This window comes from Ptychodera flava, chromosome 11 (assembly GCF_041260155.1).
Source record: "Ptychodera flava strain L36383 chromosome 11, AS_Pfla_20210202, whole genome shotgun sequence".
In the NCBI taxonomy this organism is placed as follows: Eukaryota; Metazoa; Hemichordata; class Enteropneusta; family Ptychoderidae; genus Ptychodera; species Ptychodera flava.
The window spans coordinates 36,204,045-36,225,040 of record NC_091938.1 but is presented as its reverse complement, the minus strand read 5'-3'; the positions used below and the strand labels follow the sequence as shown (position 1 = coordinate 36,225,040).

Below are 20,996 nucleotides of genomic sequence, written 5' to 3'. Positions count from 1 at the left end.
TCAGCTTGGCCTTATCTTCTCTTTGTTCCACATAATATTAAACTCGGTCTTGCAGCTCTTACTCATGCCATAAGTGATTGTACTCCATCATTTGTCAATATCATAAACTGATCTGGCCATCTGTAAAATTATCGAACACAAAAATTGTTAGAAACAACAGATTTCAGTTTAGATAAAGTATGGGTATACATTTGCTTACCGTTTCGCTTTAGCTTTGTATTCGACGGTATTTAAAAAGCTCTAACAAATCTTGTTAATTTCATGTGCAGAAGCTACAAAGGCGTTTCCATGGAAGCAAAACTCTGAAAGAATGGAGGTCACAGATACAGACCACTGTAAAACGCGCATATTCATGTTATCTAAATTTACTGTTTAATAGTACAAAGATAGTGCCTAACCTTTCGGAAAGAATTTTCTTAAATCCACTGCAAGGATTTTTGCGGATTTTTATCGACCCTTTTATTCCTAAAAATGACTATTAGTACGATGATTCCAACATCTAGAACGACGCACACAATCATCAATGCAGCGACGACTGTACCATTCCAACTGTTCTTCAGACCATTGACGTCAAGATTAAGGTCATTGTCCGTTGTGTTTCTTCGGTGAAATCTATCAATGGAAACATATATGCAATGCATTAGGAGAGATACGAATAGTACGATCCACAAAAACACGAATCGATCAAGGAGAGGACGACCCTAGGCTGTTTTGTTTGTCATCTTATGTTGATGAGTTGATGTGACGTCATCCCCGAATAAACAAACAAACGAATAAACAAACATCTTACTAACCAAATGAACGCAGGTTACCCTTTGTAAAACCAAATGTTCCCCAATACTTATAAATCGGTCATATAGTCCGTCAAAAAAGCTTGGTTCGTCATTTAGCCAATCACACAGTCGACCGAAAGGTCAAGAAAATCTTGTTAATATTAATATATTGTAAATTTCTACTTCACGCGTTTCAAATTTACGCATGTCATGCATCCAGACTGGTTTATCACGTGATCACTGGTTGACAGCCTGCCAGCAACTAGCTGGCTGGCAGTCATGTGGACATCATGCCTGTAAACACTGCACACTCACTGATCATTAGGACCTGCTTGTCACAGATGGCAACCATGTGTCCCATAGAAAGAAAACAACATTCCCTGTACAAGATACATTAAACATCGTGCTTTCTTTATTGTTCAGCATTTCTTATGAACAGATAAAACCAATAATGAAATGCTTATGTCATTACAAAAAGTTCACTTTTCGTGGTTCAGATCAACACTGCAATAAACACGGAGATGCACATATAATAATCTATGAACGACATGATATGATGTCATCCGTTTACCTTTCTATCTAAATGCTTCCTGAGACTAGTGAAAATAAAACGAAGAAAATATTCTGGAGAAGTCAATTTTTGAAGTGACAGTAAAGCAAAAGTATTGATATGTAGGCAAATGATATTAAATGTGTTTACGGCACTCAGTCAAAGAAAGGTCCCTCTGTGTTCAAAGTCATGGTTAGAATTTGCATACTTCACCTGACTATTCGATGATTAGGGCAAGGTATTCGAGGAGTGATTGTTTTGCCATTCATATGTAATAACAAACAAGCATTATCAGAACAGATCGTATGATAACAATGAGAAAAACTATCACTGGTACCTCTGTTGGAAAAAAACTCCTACCTTCTGTGCACTGATTGCAGTTCACGTCAGGAACTCGACTTTCGCCTTTACAAAGATCACAAGACTGGCAAAATTGGTACAAACTGTCGCAGAATCTGTCAGGTCCGCAATCACATTCGGGATTTGCCAATAACAGCTTACTCAAATGCAAAAAGAGTAAAGTTATTTTGAAACAGTTGGTTGATGACATGTTTGGAGAAAAAGATTCGTCTGGGAAAGTCTTGGCGTACTGCTCTCACTGATGAAGTGATTTGAAATAATTTAGGTTCCAACGTTGTCTTTTGATCATATTAGTAAACCTTTTGCATTAAATAGGAATGTTGTAACCGTGTTTTTTTTCGTTGGGGAATCCCCATTGTATATCCACGTTGTAAGCTATATCGTAAAAGTCCAACACTCAGGCTGAATCAACACTCTTAAAGTTACATATCAGTCTCTGAGTAAGCTATGCCAGTAATATTGGCACTCTACTTGTAATTTAAGTACCTTTCTCCATTTTTCTGAAAAAAACAGTCTGGAGTGTATACCAATGATGTGGGTATTGGAATTACTTTGACATCTAAAATTTGCTTTGTGCTTAAAATGCATGGGCTAAATATAATCGAATTTGGATGCTCGCCAAATGTAAAATACCACGTTACATCCATGTGTCGACGGTATAGTTTGCACGTGAATGTTCTGCATTATAAAGTACTGGTATTATACGCGGATGTTTCAGATGCCCATTCTATCAAAGCCACGGCACAACTTTTAAATATCTTCTAAACTTGCCAGAGTGACAAACGCTACTATGGAATTGTTAGGCAAGGATGGCGACCGTCACGAGATAAAAGCAAGGTATACAAGTTATGGTAGCAGTGAATGAACTGTCGGGAGCATTGTAGATACTCTAAACGGTAATGTATAAGACACAACAATTATTGATTGCTTATCGCGAGTAATGTTATCATAAAGCTCTATAAAATGTATTTCTTTAATCTAAAGCAAAAACAGTTTACATATGAACCATGAAAAATTCCATTGTCTTATGCACCATGTGTTTTTGATCATACATGACACAAGGATTCCTTTCACGTCTGACTCACCTTCATTGTCGCATCGCGGACAGATATTCAGACTCTCAAAGTTTTACAATTCTTTTCTCATATACCACTTGTGGGGGTTCATTTTAAAGCTCTTGGTGTAGAAATTTTTTTTTCACCGTCTTCTATTTTCGAAAATCCAAAATTTTATTTCTCCATGCAGTTAACACAGGGATGGCAGCCATTTTGAATCTTAAATATCGGTAAATCTTGGGTTATTTGTTATTCTAGTACCAAAATCTGCACGATCACACCCGATTGCTATTCTTGAGTTTGAAAGAGAATGGTCGAAAGATTCCTCAGGAAAAATTTCCGCAAACGTTTAAGTCTTTCACTTTCGAGGCGCATTCTACCTTCAGAAGGAACTATCTCTCCATAACGTTTCTCAACATTTTTATTTGGCGATTTTTTAGATTACGACTGGTCTTATCAGGAGTGTGTGACATGCACGCATGCGCACACAGAACACGTAGGACATGTGACAGAAATAGCACACTCTAAGCATACCCGGTTATATAGACGCCTTTACTGACGATTGCAGCTTTAATTTTGTTCTACTTCGGGTACGTTTCAAATGTTTTTCACAGGATATGTCATATTTATGAATCTTCAGACCAACTCAACAGCGTTCACATATGCGGTTTAAACTACAACACTTCACTTAAATTTCAAATTCTTATGAATGTGTAGGGAAACGTGCTGTGATATTAGGAGAAAAGTGACAACCAACACGTATACAAAATATGTACGTTGCATGCACATCTCACTGATTGGCAGTATGTCACAAACAGGGTTAGTAACTCACATCATCCCTCATAAATGGTAGGGCACACTAAACAATAAAATCTGACCTCTATATGTGACTGCTTTATAGGTATCAACCGATGACGCCGAAAACACGGTTCGCTTGGCTCGTCATATTTCTTTGCGCAATGATCTTCAGTCCATACTTTTAAGTAGTTGATACATAATGCGCATATTGCCATATTTATTGTCAGAAAACAAGTCATTTGACAAGCAGGCGGAGGAGTATCGATGAATAAGGCCACTTGTTGAATGTCATAGCTGCAGTTACTTTTCTCAGCAACATGTACTCATCTTTGTACAAAAATTTACACTGGATCCTAACAGTTTGCTGTCGCTATTGTGCAACAGGATTCTCATTTGCAAACTTAACTTGTTGTGCTTTGAGAAAAAAATCATGCGATTATTCAAATATGACGGAATATTTGCAACAAATATTTTGCATAGTACGAATCGTTCACAATTATGTTATGTTTATTTGGATACCTAGATGCGCCATTTTCACGATTTCTGCAGACTGGCAACGTCGAGATGGTGACGTTACCAACCTGACGCTGTATCTGTATAAGGCACGTTTCTTATACACGTTACTTAGGTTTTGAGTTTTCAATAGCTCGTTTCTCGAAACAAATGTTGGTCGGTCTTTGCGCTTCAGTGGTTTACTTAAAGGCCTGTGTCGGCGTCAGATTTGCAAGGAAATCTACTTACTAGATTACAGTTTCAATGGAAAACAAAAAGCTATGAAACTCCATAATCCCCTTACAGACTAGAACAAACTTGATCCCGGGGATCAAGTCCCTGGCCTTATATCTAGTTGGACATTTGTACTTGCCATCATATTTTGCAATTGTTGCCTATTACGGGGTTCCCGCCAAACATCGTCGACGATTTCTCAGAAAGGCACGTATGAACTTTGTAATCTCATGTAGAGGGCGTTGTGAATAAGCTATCAACAATTTATCTTTCGCGGAAACGAAAACACCTGTTGGGCCTTGAATAGCCAGCAATGTGGCATGTTAACCCGTAATTGAGAATACCTTATACTTTCATGAGAAGTAAGAACAAGAGGAAAGTGCTGGCGTGGGGAATTCCGACGATATATTTTGTAATCTTCGCGTAATAAGCCTACCAAAACAGCTTCATTATGTAGCGAGGTGAGTTCTAAATTATTTTGTTTTGATCCTCGAAATTGAAGGATTCCCTGTCGCCTAAATATACAGATATATGGAGTATATAATGATATATAACGAACTGCATGTGACTGTAGGCTTTATACAACAGCAGTGTTGTAACATTTGCATCATTTCGCATTCATTTGTGTGCGTATCTGCCCTGATATAGGGTGCGATCCAGGGTCGAACAATCCAAAGTGTTGCGACTTATGCGACCATCACAAATTTTGACTGGACGATTGACCTGGTCATTCTTGTGGCACAAGAATCCAGGTCAGACATTTGCGCAGGCAGGACAAGAAAAGCTGGCCATAGCATGCACCTCATGTTACTCAACGCTTGCTAGGTACCTGCGTACTCCAGACTTCACCAAATTTCAGTGCATAGTACTGATTCTCAAACGAACCGTAACTTCAAAAACGAATATTGATCACTTCTAGCCTATGCAATGTAACTGGACCATTAATTAAGTTTGGACTATATATATACATATATCGTAAATTTAGTTCAGAAAGACTGATGCAGGGATTTCCATCTACCTTTGGGTTGACGTGAAAATCAATCTTTTTGAATACAGAATCGCGCCTTGCTGAAAAGCCACTATGTGGCATGTTTACTCATGTAGCAGGGGTAATGTTGAGGTAGTTGCAGTCAAAACAAAATACTTGAGTTACACACATTATGTACAAACTCTTCATCGAGAGAGAAATGTGGGTGTAAAGTCAGCCGTATCTACACATTGGCCAATCGAAGCCCTAGACATTATCTGCAAACCGTATAAGGTCATCAGGTCATGCTCTCCAAGGGCATTGCTTTGCAATTTGACTGACAGGTGACGTCTCGCGAAAAGCGTTTACAATCCATGGCTTTTCAGCTCACAATGCTCTTAGATCCATAGTGACTTGTACTAAGCTGTTTCTAGGGTGAGATAAATCCTGTGGGAACAAATTTTGTAACTGAGAGTTTTGTATACGACTGTGTCATAATCAGTGAAAAAGTATGACATCCATGGATATGTTATTTTATCAGCTATTTGCAAAGTGGATGGATATGATGTGCCAGGGGACAGCAAATTGTGATAGCATGTAAACTACAAGAATCCTAAAAAATCAAACGGTAACTTTACACAGATGTATTGTATTATCTTTATTTTAGATATGAATAATAAAAGTATGAACTTTCATAAATCCCTGTATTACATAATGTGCGTAAATAACACAAACGAAATCAACAACAAAGGAGGAAATATGAATATGATAAACTACAAGAATCCTAAAAAGGTTTGCATTAAAAGATATGTAAACGTTCACGAATTATTAATTAAAGTGTTTAACATATATTGATGACTGAGTTCCTCTTACAGCTAAAAGTATGTACTGGTAATCACGGAATGGAGCTAAATTTGCTTTAAGTTCCCCTTAAGGTTCATGTTGCCATGGAAATAATGTCTAAAAGCAGCAAGTCACAGTGTCAGCCATTATTAACTTGGATTCATGGCGCTTTCAATAGCTGTGCAGTCACAGTCCTAGCTTTAAACATAAAACACGATTGGAACTAATTTGGGATAATTGGATCTTCATATTTTTCAAATTTCTCAAAAATGCTAGGTGCCATATAGCTGAATGTTGCAATATTACAAATTACTCATAAAACAAGTGTGTAACTTGAAAAGAAAAGCAGATAAGGTTACATTTGTAGATTGAACAGACATTACTTCACCATCCAATTATCCCAAATTAGTTCCAATCGTGTTATAAGCTTAAAACAGAAGAGAAGAGATTTGATCCAAAAAAAGAGCCCTTCCAATTCTGAGGGCGATGTCATCATTGACAAATGATGCAAACGTTTCGGATTCATGCAAAATGCTCATACATTTTCATGATTTTTACAATGATACTGAATGCCCTCTTCCAAAGAGCCATGTGAGAGCTAAAACTTGATGGCGCCCTTTTGGTCCCACACTCGAATAATCATAGTGTCTCCATGGGTATTTTCTCTGTAAACCTTTTTTCTTAAAAAATACATAGCAATATGTGTGACTTCAAAACTACTGTACACATTCTCAATAAAAGTCTATTTTTTCTTCAGAAATTAAGCAGTTCAAACAGCCAGATGAATCATATTTGCATTGATCATGTCTGATTAATAAGTAAACTTGCACATTAGGTAACAAACAATGATGGAACTTGCACTAGTAAATGACCATTTCTGATACAGTAAATCGTAAATGTATCCGATATGGCATCTTCGCAAATGTATGTATGTATGCATGTATGCTTGCATGTATTGTATGTATTGTATGTATGTATGTATGTATGTGTGTATGTATATGTGTGTTTGTGTGTGTGCGCATGCATACATGCATGCTTGCATACGTACATGCACGTATGTGAAACGACGCACAGTTTATGTGTTTATATATGGATATACTAACATGAACGAAGTATAAACAGTATAAATAGGCTGCCAGGCAGTGATAATAAAAAGATACTAAAGCTATGTCACAACATGATCATAATATCAGAAAAAACACCACCTAGTTTAAAACGCTTTAAACCTTCTGGTTGCTTCCAGCTACACCTCAGTGACTTCAACTCTCAAATTGCTATCATCCTCGTGTCCCATCGGCATTCCAGCGTTCAGTGACTGCAATTCGGGATCGGCAATTTCCGTCTCTTTTATCAGGCCATGACATACCACCTCTTGAACAGCTGCAGTTAACAAAGATTACAATGTAATAGTCAATCCTATGAAAGCAGTGAATCATAGAAACATTTCATGAAACAGAGCTGCTATCCTCAGATTCAATTTATGATGTATTAATGTTGACTTGATATGAATATAGATGGCTTAAAATCAAAGTATGTTCTCACTATGATTTGAATACTGCAATGGCGAAGGTATTTTCAAGGCACACGTCAATGAATATTGACACTTGGGTCACTTTCACTACATTTACTTGTTGGGAATACGATTGAAGGAAAGAAGGGGAAACATTTAGGGTGCAAAAGTTCCCATTTACTGCTTTTCAGCATGGACGAGGTAAATTATCGAGGGACAAATTTGACCACATTTGTGTCAAGATGTCATGATTTGCTAGGATTAGCTGAGTTGAATACTTGATGTAATACCATTTAACTTACCACTGACTTCGACATGGCCATGGTGCCACACTACAACCCCTATTGCTGCCACAACAAAGCCTAACGGTAGCCAGACCCATTTGTACAGGTCCTTTTGGGCAGGCATTTGGGCAGACATACATTTTCTATACTATCTACCAATCTGCCCTGAGGGCAGACACACATGTCCTATGCTCACACATCATTGCATGATTGTATATCTATTAATCTGCCCTGAGGGCAGCAATAAGTATATCAGAGCTGCCCTCAGGGAAGACATACATTTCCCATCCTATCTGCCAATCAATGACACTTAGTGGTATCATTTATATATATAAATTAATTGCTAGTTGCATTTCAATGATGGATTTTGTTTTTAGGGTGAATGCCCAAAGTACTGCATCAAACTTTATGAAATATGGTACCGGTGATAATCTGTCAGTGTTAGGATAGGATGCAAAAATTTTTGGCAGCATCCTGTTGATTAAGTACTAATTGATTCATTTTAATGACCTTTTGTAATTAGTATGGCGGCTAACATTGGTTTTATGTTTTCACCCCCATGGAACTCATTTTTGGCCATTTAGCTCCATCTGTATTGCAGTATTTTTAATCACAGACCTAACTAATGGAGAGGACTCTTTCCTCTCAGGGAACTAGTAATTAAAGTACCCATTAACAAGTGGGGACTGTGTCATTGTCAATGACTTGTTCTGCTCTTTCCTCTCTCATAATCAGAGTAGATTATAATTATTTACACTGTGGTGTCTTGTGGTGCATTTATGCAGTTCTAGTTCTTTTTCTTCTTTTTCTTCTGCTTTTTTGTGTTTTCTTCCCTTGAATGGTCACTTGACTTCTGCCGCTGAAAGGAAAACAATGTAGGAGATTTCGGAAGACTGTATGAGAACACAGATTCAGGTGACATAATTCAGCAACTTGCTTTTTTGTTCCTGCATAATGACAAGAGTGGGGATACAACTAAGACTGTTTTGTTTAGACAGGTAACTGTGATTGATAGCACAAAGATTTGCCATTTCATAGTTCTACTTGTGATAAAGACATTGTTGCCATTTGAAATTGAGCCCACTTCTTTCTTTTGATTGTTGGAAAAGACACATGTGATATGTTGTTCGGGGTCACAAATCATTACAAATGGATGTCACTATCTTGAACTGAAGTACTTGTAAGCAATCACATGATTGGCTATTTACAGGTCACACGCAACCATAGAATGGTGCTTTAAAAGACACGACCTGATGACTTGCTCCACCAAAATCTGATTTTTAGGAGCTTCACGCAGCCTGGACAAGAGACCTTTGCAAGCAATGATGATGTTTCATCTGTGGAGTGACATACCTGTGATACGTATACATCACAGACCCTGGAAGGGTCAAAGGTCAAACTGACCCTTACAAAAAAGTCCTACAGGATCCCTGTAGGACCCAAGGATCCCTGCAGGAGTCCTATAGGGCTACCTCCATCCTATAGCACTCGTCCTATAGGACAACACCTGTGCTGTAGGATTTATGTGTCATGTCTTATGGGTTCGTACTAGTCCTATAGGCTTATATTTGTGCCCTACACGACACCCTACAAGATGATTCTGCCTGACTTTTAGGACTGTAAAACTGAACAAGTAATGTTTGAGTAATGTTTATAATTATAATTATTCCCTTACGAAAATAGTCTGTAGAATTTACACATTCTCATATACCCTTTCTCAAAAGCTATTTCTATTTACACACACATGCCAGGAACATACTATATTAACCCAGGGTTTTACATCACTTTTAACTTTTGAGAGTCCCTGGGACTCCTGGTGTTAGAAAATGGGAGTCCTACATCAAAATATGGGGGTCCCAATTTATTTCACAAAAATGTTTTATAGTTTATCAATGCCATGGTCTTCACTGTGTTCAATTAGTATTAAAACACACAGCAAATAGTTGCATATTTCTTAAAATAATTCCTACATGAAAATTCTAGTTCATACTGAGGGCCCTCATTGATCAATTCAAAGAACATTATTCATGATATTATCTCATAACTTTAATGACAAGTTCACAACGTGAAATTTGAACAAATATTCAAATTTGTCAAATTGACAAGAAGGTAAGTAATTTCATACTCTGAAATGGCATACACCTAGCAAGTCCAGTAGGTTTGAGTTCACACTCTGCCAGCAGCTCCTTCAGCAAATAACCTACAGTAGCAGTGTTCATGAAGTCAAAACCATCTATGATGGGGCCAACCAGTTTGATGAACATTAGTCTATTAAGCCTTTGAGGATTGAGTCTATTTCGTGCCCTCTGTTTGATGGCATTTTGTACTGAAAAGCCCCTTCACATGGGGCAGAAGACACTGGTATGACAAGAGCAATTTTAGCAAGAATGGCAAAATCAGGATACTCCTCTGTAAAATCAGTTAGCAACAGCTTGATATACATATCAAAATTCAGTGCCTCCCTATGAGATCTTGTGAAGTGTTTGTAAACAAGGACGTGTGCCCTAGCTCTATCAGCATCAATACCTGGTGTATTGTTATAATGAATCAACAGTTGATCAAGCTGGTTGACCCATAGTCAGGTAGGTTGGCCACATTTTCAGGATATCTGTGTGGGTTGAGAATCAGATCAAAACACTCCAGAATATTCATCTCATCATCTGGAAATCTGCTATCTAAATTCTGCAGCAGTTTGTTGATATAATTTTCTCTTGCATCACAGAACCTCTGTCTGAGTGGCTGATTGTCAGTATTTTGAATGTTTTTGTATGTGTTTTTCTGACCATTGCCAGGAACATCACCCAAATCATTAAAGACGTCTCTGACAGTGTGTGAATCATTAGTCATTCTATTCAATGTGTCCCTAGTAGACTGAACACTTTTTTTGATATAAGAGGTGACAGAATCTTTCTGAAATGTAAGGCTCAAAATTCCAATGACAGTAAGAACATCAATCAATAAGGCAGTGAATAGCAGACACAATGAATTAGAGATAAATTTCAACAGCTCATCAGCCTTTCCCCCTTTTTTGTCACTTGCAAGTGCCAAGGCAATTGGCTCAAAACTGATGAATGTAGCCTCAGTAATTTGTTTTGTTTTCCCATTCAAACAGAGTTTGAATTTCCCTAAGTTTGTCATATCTCACACTAGAGTCAATGAAGTATTTATACAATGAATGGATTATATTATGATATTCTTTGCAATATTCAATATCTCTGCCTGCTTGGGAAGCAGCAAGATTCAATCAATGTGCAACACGATGCACTTGAACAAGGTTGGGATTTCTGGCTTTTAATTTTGCACCCAACCCGTTCAAACGGCCGGTCATTACGGCCGCCCCGTCTGTTCCTAGTCCATATATTTTGTCCACGGCTGCGTCACAGATTTCTTTCCTAGTCAAAAATTCAATCAAGGCGTTTTCAATCTCTGCAGCAGTGGCATCTGTAATTGCTGGTTACAGAGGAAAGAAAAATTCGCCTCGCCATTCTGAATATATCGAACATATATTGCAAGTTTCTTATGAATGAAATGTCACAACACAAGTCTCATCCAACATTATACCGATGACGTCACTTGCATGTATGCTATCAATCAGGGACTTCTCGATCGCACGTTGAATACACTCTTCAAACTCCATAACTATCTGAGGACGTTTGTAATATTCAATGTCTAAGCCGTTCAGATTCTGCAGATGAATGATGTCAGTGAATACATCGCATGGAAGGTCACGTTTAGCGATCAGGTAAACAGTACGTAATTGTGCAGTGTACGCCTCGAGTTCGTTACTCTTATCGCTACGTATCACTCCACTCGTAACTGTGCTCTTACCCTGCAACTGCCGGTCCTCATGCTTAGGATTTAACGCTTGTGAGACGACTTTTCGAGTCCTGATGACGAGTGAGAGTTGAATGTTGAAAATTACAAAAACCTTCCATGAACGGGCATGTAACATTCGCTTTCAAACATACACCGCATTCCATGACGTTTCGTCTTCAGAATATCGAAGCCATTTATAGTAAATCTATTGAGTCAACTTCTGTTGAATGTTCGTAATTTTGCTGACTTGGTCGGGGGACCTGATGTATCAGTATCGCATGGCGTAGCTGCCGTTTCGGCCTCGACCAAACCTGCATGGTGCTGGTTGCTGCGGCCGCCGAAAAACCTTCGCAGATCGGCCTGTTTGACACGACCCACCATGATGCATGCATAAACATGTGTTAATCGACACAAACAAGAAATCGACCAATTAAGAATCAGTTTACATTTGAAAGTAACTTTTTACAGCAATAGAATTTGTTTCCGCGGTTACCATTGGTTATGAAACAGTGGAGACCAATGCACTATGGAGCATTCCATTAAAGTACGGGGTCGGTAAGGTTTACTGGGATGTGTTTTACGTGTTCAGCAGCTTCGCAAGGTGTACACCAGCAACAGATATTGCTGCGTCCCAAGGGACGCGTGGTTTAGTTTTTGAGGGGTCCTGCGTCCGGTTTTATGCGTAAAGGACGCAGAAATGCGCGTCATGTAAAACCCTGTATTCCTTTTGCCGTTTGTACATGTTATGGCTGTACACAGACAAAGACTCTCTTTGTTAGATCCAAGGTCAAGTGAGCTGACCTGTGCCTTTGCTTTGTTATGTAAATAGTTTCCTGCATTTACAATGGGCTGATTACATAATAGTACAGCCACGCATTATTCATTTGCACTTGAGGCAGTGCACCAGTGAACATGCATGGCTCTTGTTAATGTAAAGTACTAAAGTTCAACTCCAAATTGCATGGAACATTAGGATCCAAGGTCCATTACCAAGATTCTAACAGTGTTATGGAGAAGGGAGCTCACTAATATGTCACAATGGTAAGAATCGACATTGCAGCATCAACTGAACTGACCTCTTAATTACGTGAGTTAAGATACACATCTATTCAGTTAATAATGCACTTGGCTGAGGTGACAAGTCAAAGGTAGGCCTTGCATTCATATGTGTAGGTGCTTTATATTTTGTAGTCCCTGTATGTAATGCATTGATTTCTGTTTTGATTGATTGTTAATCTTAATTCCTTTAGAAATAAACTACATGTTTATAATTACTTGTTTTGTAAGTTGACTGACTTTTGTGAGTTTTGCAGTTTCATTGCATTGGTACCTATAGCAAAATCAGGAGTTATTCCTTACTTAACAAAATTTCTGCACTCTTTTACAGAAGTTTGTTTGCCTTGTGCGAGTTCAATCTCTTAGAAAGTATGATAACAATATGTAAAGCATATTCTGTACCCTATACGGCTCCCTACAAGACCCCTATAGGGTTCCTATAAGACCCCCTATATAGGGCTGCCTACAAGACCCCCTATAGGGCTCCCTATAAGACCCCCTATAGGGCTCCCTATAGGGTTCCCTGTAAGACTGCGTTCCAAAATCCTGTAAGATTACTACTGCCTGATGTCCTATAAGACCCTACATGCCTCTACCCTATAGGACTGGTATAGGATATTTTTGTAAGGGGAAAATCTGACTACTACCTCATTATATAATATTTTGCACATACCTTTGGCTTACTAGGGAGTTCATTCTTTCATCTGTCATTTTCCTCTTCATACCTTTTTTCATTTTCTTCTTTTCCCTGTTAGAGACTTCATCAGTCTCATTATTCGAAGAGCTAATGTCCTCTTTACATTTGATGTTTGTGAAATCAAATGACCTTTCCTTTGTTCTGCCAGGATGTGCTGCCTGTTCTCCTCTGTTTGTTTTAGACAAATCATTCAGTTTCGTTGTGTTTGGTGACTCTGTCTTGGTAGACGAATGCTCTGTTACTGTTTCTCTTCTCCTCCCTCTATCAGATTTTTTGCGCAGATTTGGTGTCTGTGTCTCAACAACTGCTTCCTCTCTCTCTTCAGTCTTTCCATTTTCCTCCTTCGTTTTCTTTTCCTTTGATGCGTCAACCTCCTTTTCTACAAATTCTTCCTTATTTTGCTCTTGAAGTCTTTTTGATTTCCTTTGCAGATTGTCATCCTGTTGTTGTGTACTTGTGTTCTTTCTCTTTTTCTTCTTCTTTTTCTTTGATGCGTCCACCTCTGTTTCTACCGATTCTTCCTTATTTTGCTCTTGAAGTCTTTTTGATTTCCTTTGCAGATTGTCATCCTGTTGTTGTGTACTTGTGTTCTTTCTCTTTTTCTTTCTTTCTTTTTCTTTGATGTGTCCACCTCTGTTTCTACCAATTCTTCCTTATTTCGCTCTTGAAGTCTTTTTGATTTCCTTTGCAGATTGTCATCCTGTTGTTGTGTACTTGTGTTCTTTCTCTTTTTCTTCTTCTTTTTCTTTTTCTTTGATGCGTCCACCTCTGTTTCTACAGATTCTTCCTTATTTTCCTCTTGAAGTCTTTTTGATTTCCTTCCCAGATTGTCATCCTGTTGTTGTGTACTTGTGTCCGCCTTTGATGGTGTAGGCGTCACTATTGTGCAAACCATAAGCAAAAGTGATATTGAAGGTTTGACAGTTAAAGGTATATACAGTCAACGGTAATCTAAATATGCCCATATATGGTCAAAGGGGCATTCCTTGGTATTCAAAATGCCCATGTGAGGGCGCTGTTTTTAAAAAGCGGCCACCCGCTAAAAATCTGTGATTGGTAATATTTTCTCTTTCTATGGTAACTGTGGCAAAATTGGAACAGGTGACAGTATACCTTTAATGGGTGAAAACACCTGGTCCAAACATTCTGTTGTGATTGTTAATTTACGGTTACAGATCACTAGTATACATGATTTTGACACTGATGCATGCAAAGAACAAGTCACCACTGGACAGCTTCTAAAACTGTTAACTCGTTACATTAACAGTTCGGAACAACTTTACTGGGGAAGTTTGAAAGTCATCTATGTATGTGCACATTCTTGAATGTGTAAAGAAGACGGCAATGTCATCTATGACTGAGACAAGTGATGATAACTGAGGAATTTCTCAAAAAGTTGGATGAGTTGTGTTACAAAACACATATTAACCAGCCATATTCACTTAACAGCATACATTTCTTTTCCCTTGGGCCTGAGAGTTGCCCCAAAACAGTCTGTTTCCCTCCACCTATGGTCTCATTGCCACAGGAACAACTCTCAGGCTTCCAGCAAACAGACCTATGCTGTTACTCTAATGGTCAGTCAATATGTGCACAATATTGTCATTAATTTTGTTCTCCTTACAGCAGTTATACATCAGGTACATTTTCTTGTTTTTCTCCCTAAAAGGCATTCAAATGAAAACTATTATTCTTCCGAAACCAAGAATGCACAGTGTGCAATGTTATTGTTGGAAAGAAAGTTCAAGACCTGACTAACATTCAGTAGTCAACAATAACATTGGAATTACACTTGTACAGGCTGCATTGAGAATTTGAACAGTGGGATTGATTTTGGGTGAAGAACACCAACCATACGTTGAAAAAAGCAAAATCACAAACAATTAAAACTCCATCAAAAGTTACAGAGATTCATGATACGGGAACGAAATATGACAAAGAGTAAAAAAGCACCACTGTGCAAACTTGAGAAACTTGTAGAATGCTTCACAGTCTGATGAAGTAATAGAAAGTGTGAACTTCATTTAGGCCAGGCAATACAGATCAAATCACACTTACGTGAGCCGAATGGTTTATATCTAAGTTTAACTCCCTCTGGTAGTTCTGTATATTTTGGTGCCGGTGGCTGTGGTATCTTCATCGGTGGTATATCTATAGACTGGATAATATTCATCTGACCACTTATTGGAGGTGCTGCCATTCACGAAAGTATGAACAAAGAACGTGTTCACTTAGTATCTCTGTATGATGGTATTATTCCACGAAAACTATATTTATTTAAGTGTCATTATCAAGACAGTTATATGCAATTATAGCAAAAGACTGAATAGGTAAAGTAAAGCGCATCACCACCAACTCTTAGTCTGTTGATCAATATAAATAACATGGGAAAAAGAGACAAAGCTATATCATGTTGACATAATCATTTGAAAATGAAATCTGAGAAAGCAATCACATCAAGACTTAGCAATATCATATTACCAATAAAATTGATGATTGTTCCATTTGCTAAACAACACTTAGAAACTTACTGGATAGCATGTCAAACTTGGCCAAACTCAGGAAAATTTTTGTCATTGTTATGGTCACATGGATTGCAAACGTAGCAAAAGTTTGTTAGTATTTATTTAACTCTCTATACTTTTTTGACTGACAGACCTCTTGATGAATGGTTTCATCAGAAATTAGTCCTTACCTGGAGCAAGTCTCTTGCTTTTTTTTGAAGGCAGCAGCACGTTGAGATTGGAAGTCTGAGAAATAAAATGTACAGAAGAAAGAGTATGGTAATCCTATTTTGACTGTAGTGTAACACTGAAGGTTTATTGAAAATTGGCCATAATGACTTTTGACTACATATACATTCAATTATAACTTGGTAATAGAATTGCCCTGGAAATTGAATGAACCATCAAACCGATTAACATGTACAAATGCATGTAGTGAAGTATGTGCCTTTCCGTATACATTTGTACACATTGGTTGGTTTGTACCACCATCACATGATCTTTTGGGCAAACTGAATCTGTAAAACACTGCACTTTCTTCTTATTCCGGAGTAGCACCATTGTGGGCTGTTAGCCTTTGGAAGAAAGAGAACAAGCAAATGTGTAACTCATATCTAAACAAGGTGTTAAATTGATTCATCTCCAATAAGTAAATTACTTGGGAGTGTTAATTCTTATCAAAGAACTGTAGTAGAGTTACCTCTGATAATTTTGTTGTCGATGACTGGACTTCATATGCTATATCCGAGTCACCTTCTTGAAGAATACGTTGACTTCCATCCAAGACCACAGTCTGACCATTCAGTTTGCTTGCATCAAACTATAAAAGAGCAGATTGAAATGCATCGTTACAGGCTGGTAAGATGACTGTTACATGCCATTAAACTGATATAAACTATACATGACAAACAGAACAATGTGTCTACAATGGCTTATTTTCTGTAGCTTTGATTTTATTCTATAACTTGAGAAACACACCAATAGACATTTGCAGTGACAGTTCATGGGATTTACCTACATGTATTAAACTGAATTCAACTAGTGTTCCCAGCTGTTTTCACATCAAACTTGCTGAATAAAACATGATAAAAGCATGTTTTGAACATCTGAAAAAAATTTGCCATCAAAATCAACACATATTACATGTACACCTCTACATATCCATATTTTTCTGTGTATTGCTCACCATCTGATCAACAACAATAGAGTTGTACCATGCCGCAACATGATGTGATTATGAGTGGCATTTGAAAGGCTTTCTTTAACAGCACTTTATCCACTACACAGCTTATTTCCTTTACTTTATTTACAATGATGTTCATCACTGGTCAGGTTGAAAGAGGCTTGGCCCTCTTACAATGTGTAGCACAACTTAACAAACTAGGCCAGTTCGCTGAGCTAGACTTCAAAACTTGTTGAGAGCAGGAAGGTATAGCAACACTACGTAGCCAATATTCAAGGTGTGAAAGAGTCTACAAAGTTTGTGACATGGTGACTGATCAAGACCTAAAAATGGGGAAACTTACATTATAAGGCATCCTTATCAACCACAACTCTTTGCCCGATCCAACATCCTCCACTGTTGGACCACTGCTGTCGTGGTAACTCACTTCTGCAAAGTCATCGGGGCAATCAAACCTGTGTACGTGTTGAGCAAAATTAAAAAAAATAAAAGGCATGGAATGTTTTAAACTTTACTTTTAAATTCTTCTAAGTGTATATTTGATATTGCAACAATAATTGGTGATGTCAACTTGAGCTGGGGGGATGGACAGCTGCTGTGAACCCTTCACAGAATTGGTTCACATAAAAAATTGTGGTTTATATGTGTTACCATTCTTTTTGAAGAATGGTATCTTGAAATCTATTATTTCAAGTAAATTTTCAAGTGTTCAAACCGTCTAAATAGAGAATTGCCACAATTTCAGCAGTAATATAGGCATTATATACCTGAATATAGTCCCTAAATCAAGAAGTTGTGTTTTTGGTTATCTTAACTTATTCCTAGGATTTGCTTGGAGGTACAGATATCTATCCAAAGCCTAGAACAACTTTTTATACAGGAATACAGTATGTTAAGAAACTCAAAGATATCAAGCTAACTTGAACTTACTTCATCTTTGTCTGAGTCGGTGGTGGCCCTTCATTTGAGTCAGCCTCAACTTCTGATTCAGACTCAGATTCACGACTGCTCCCACTGCTGGAACTTTCCTGGTCACTCATGGTCAATCGTGTATCTCGATCTGCTATGGTGTTGTCCGTCTGATTATGAAAAATTCAAAATTTTACCTCAATCCTTTTCACATCTACGGTGCATATTACCATGAGCACCGCATATGGTGGAGAATCTTATGAATCATAAATTGAATATCAATTGTGGCACAGTTTCCATCATTCTTATAGCTCTCTAATGTCATTATGTCTGAAACCCTTGTGCATCCATGTGAATTCGAAAGTGGCAAAACAAAGTTATCTTTTAATATGGTACTACTGGGCTTCAGCTGTTCTGCTGTTCTCAGGTTGATCAATACTGTTCTAAGAGTCAGAATAGTTTAGGTAGAATTAGTAGTAGTAGTAGTATTTGTATCATATATTAGGCCTACCTAGACCCTTGAATGGTCAAAATTGTGTGACTTGTACCACGGTCCCTCGTGCTTGTACTGAAATCATTTTTACATTATCACTGTCAACACTCTTTACAAATAAGGCACTACAAATTGCAGTATGTAATAATACCAGTAGAAAAATGATAATTATATTGTGGTTTTGCAGAGTGTGCCCAAACAGGACTGAAAAATTCTAGACAGTACTGAAAAATTCTAGAGTTGAAAGCGTATTATTTTACAGCTATATCGTAATTGTGAACCAATGATTTCAGTACACGCCACGTGGTTTGCTGATTTCATTTTTTGAATCACATGACACTAAATATGCCAGGTTTTGTCATTGGAAGTTCATTTTTTGAATCACATAAAACCAGGTGCTAGGTTTTTCAAAGGATTATTGATGACGGAGGGCAAGATACATTGTGAAAACTTGATTTGCCAGCTTGTTACACATTGTGTGACACGTACGGTATTTGCCAGGTTGGTTGAGAGTTGAAAATTTAGGCTTGGCCCAGGAGTCAAGATTTTAACAGCAATCCTGATGTAATTTGTAGAAATTTTGGAAATTGAAGCTACAGGGACATACAGCATGAAGCTAGTTTCACACTTTGTGTTTGATAGGGTATGAGGGAGGATATTATAGGTTGGCAAGTGTTAGGGAGAAGTAGGCGGACAGATAGTAAAGCATAACATTACTAGTTTACGGATTTTCACTTAGAATTGGTACTAATACTAATATTAACAACAACAACAATGATATCAATGACAACAACACCAACAACGACAAAAATAATAAAATAAATGCGTTATGGTTGATTGTCTCCATAGGGTTATTGCACGTCCATTGTGTGACATGGTCCTTTCGATTGAAGAAAAGACGCATAGACGTATGGCAAGTCTTATTTTCGGCCTATTAACAATATCTTTGAAGGGGGACACTGAATGAAACGATGACACTATGTAACAGTGTGATGAAATGCATCCAGACATTGAAAATGTGGCGAGACACTGAGCAGTGTCCAGACAGTCAGAACATTTTAATGGAGTAGGATTCCCTGAAGCCATCGTTAACAGCAGTGCGAATACCAGGAAATTACCGTAACGTATATGTCCCGAGATCGTCATGCCTGTCGAAGAAAAATACCACATGCCTGGCAGCCATGAAAAGTTTGGACTTGAAAAGTATGTTTACTGTGCCCGTAAAAAATAAAACTAAAAAACAATTTTTAAACTTTGGAAAGCGAAAAGAATAGTTGTCCTCTATCCAGCGTACAGCCTCTCAATGATCTACAGGTACAGGGTTCACATGTCTGTCCGAAAACTTGTACACTTCTTACGTTCATTAAATGTACTTTTTTTTCCTAGAAACAACTGTGCAGTTTTCGTTAAAGCTACATGCAATCGTAGCGAACAATGGAAAGAATATTTTCAAAATTCAATGCTAAAATCAGGACTTTAGTCAAAATTTCAGATACTTTGACCTGACGGCAGTATGTTGACAATATCACTGACGCGGTGTCAGACGACAATTTGTGACCGCCGCTCGTAGCGAACTCAATAGCTTCTACCCAAAAAAACTATCGAAAACGGGACAACAGTGTCACCTGACTTAACTATGAGGTCACATGAGCTGTAAAACGCTATCGATACGGAGCGAAGTGAGTGTAACAGCATGTCACTATTTTTATCAATTTACGACAGTCTCCATAGATGAAACCCGTCGTTACACGACAAAGACGTGGAAATTAAAATGTCCGAAAACTGAGGTCGTCCGGAAACTGTCACACTGGGTGTACGGCGACGTACGTCTCAGTACTTGCGCGGTTTTCTCTTGCTGTCGCCTCTCAGCAAGAGAAAACCGCGCAAGTACTGAGACGTCGCCGTTCTCTACATTTGATAATCAGATTGACCAGTATATTGACTTGTAGTAGTAATTTTGTAAATCGTGGACAGTGTCCGCATCAATCTTGGTCCGCATCCGGCGCCAAGACACTCTGCTGCAATTGGTGTAGCTCTGCATGGCAGGGCTGTGTGTTACCGGCGTTACACGGCCTCCCTGTGGTGGGATACCGGGAGGCCGTGTAACGCCGGTAACACACAGCCCTGCCATGCAGAGCTGCAATTGGTGAAATCTGTTTTGACCACGTACGGTGAAAGCACCTCAGGCTCATGCAAAAATGTACGTATTCTAACGCGCTAATCGACGTTCCACGTGAATATTTTATGTTAGTAAATCTGCTAATATAATAGCGTTTGACGCAAAACCATGAAAACGATACTATGTTGATAGGGTGGAGCACCCACTAATGCGCGAACCTGGGATTGAGAACGGCGGCTTTAAGTATGACCTCATATAATATATAGTAGAGTAGAGCCTACACAAGCCTGTGGTGGGAGCTTGGCTCATGTCAAATTTTGATCACGTGTAAGACCCATAAGTCCGTTCAAACA

At 38.2% G+C, this 20,996-nt stretch overlaps 1 protein-coding gene and 1 long non-coding RNA gene across 3 annotated transcripts in view; one reads left to right on the top strand and one right to left on the bottom strand.

Annotated features, from left to right (window-relative positions):
- The window catches only part of LOC139144180 (uncharacterized), a 104,901-nt gene that overhangs the window by 9,255 nt on the left and 74,650 nt on the right, over positions 1-20,996 (top strand). The gene's annotated exons all lie outside the window — the stretch shown is intronic.
- Positions 10,414-18,195, bottom strand: LOC139143186 (DNA-directed RNA polymerase I subunit RPA34-like). The gene is made up of 10 exons (XM_070713317.1): positions 18,053-18,195; positions 17,466-17,577; positions 16,640-16,759; positions 16,131-16,185; positions 15,494-15,628; positions 14,079-14,314; positions 13,412-14,004; positions 11,695-11,753; positions 11,198-11,316; positions 10,414-10,605 (listed from the first exon to the last, which is right to left on the bottom strand). Exons 1-10 carry the CDS (start codon positions 18,160-18,162, stop codon positions 10,414-10,416), a joined length of 1,731 nt encoding a protein of 576 aa, XP_070569418.1. The 5' UTR covers positions 18,163-18,195.

Bases quoted from the DNA above. Each gene is read 5' to 3' on its own strand.
- LOC139143186 (XM_070713317.1), bottom strand. From the start codon at position 18,162: ATGAGTGACCAGGAAAGTTCCAGCAGTGGGAGCAGTCGTGAATCTGAG. The intron at 16,760-17,465 runs GTAAGTTTCCCC...GCTCTTTTATAG, and splicing joins TGATAAGGATGCCTTATAAT to TTTGATGCAAGCAAACTGAA. The intron at 14,315-15,493 runs GTAAGTGTGATT...TTTGCACAATAG, and splicing joins ATATAAACCATTCGGCTCAC to TGACGCCTACACCATCAAAG.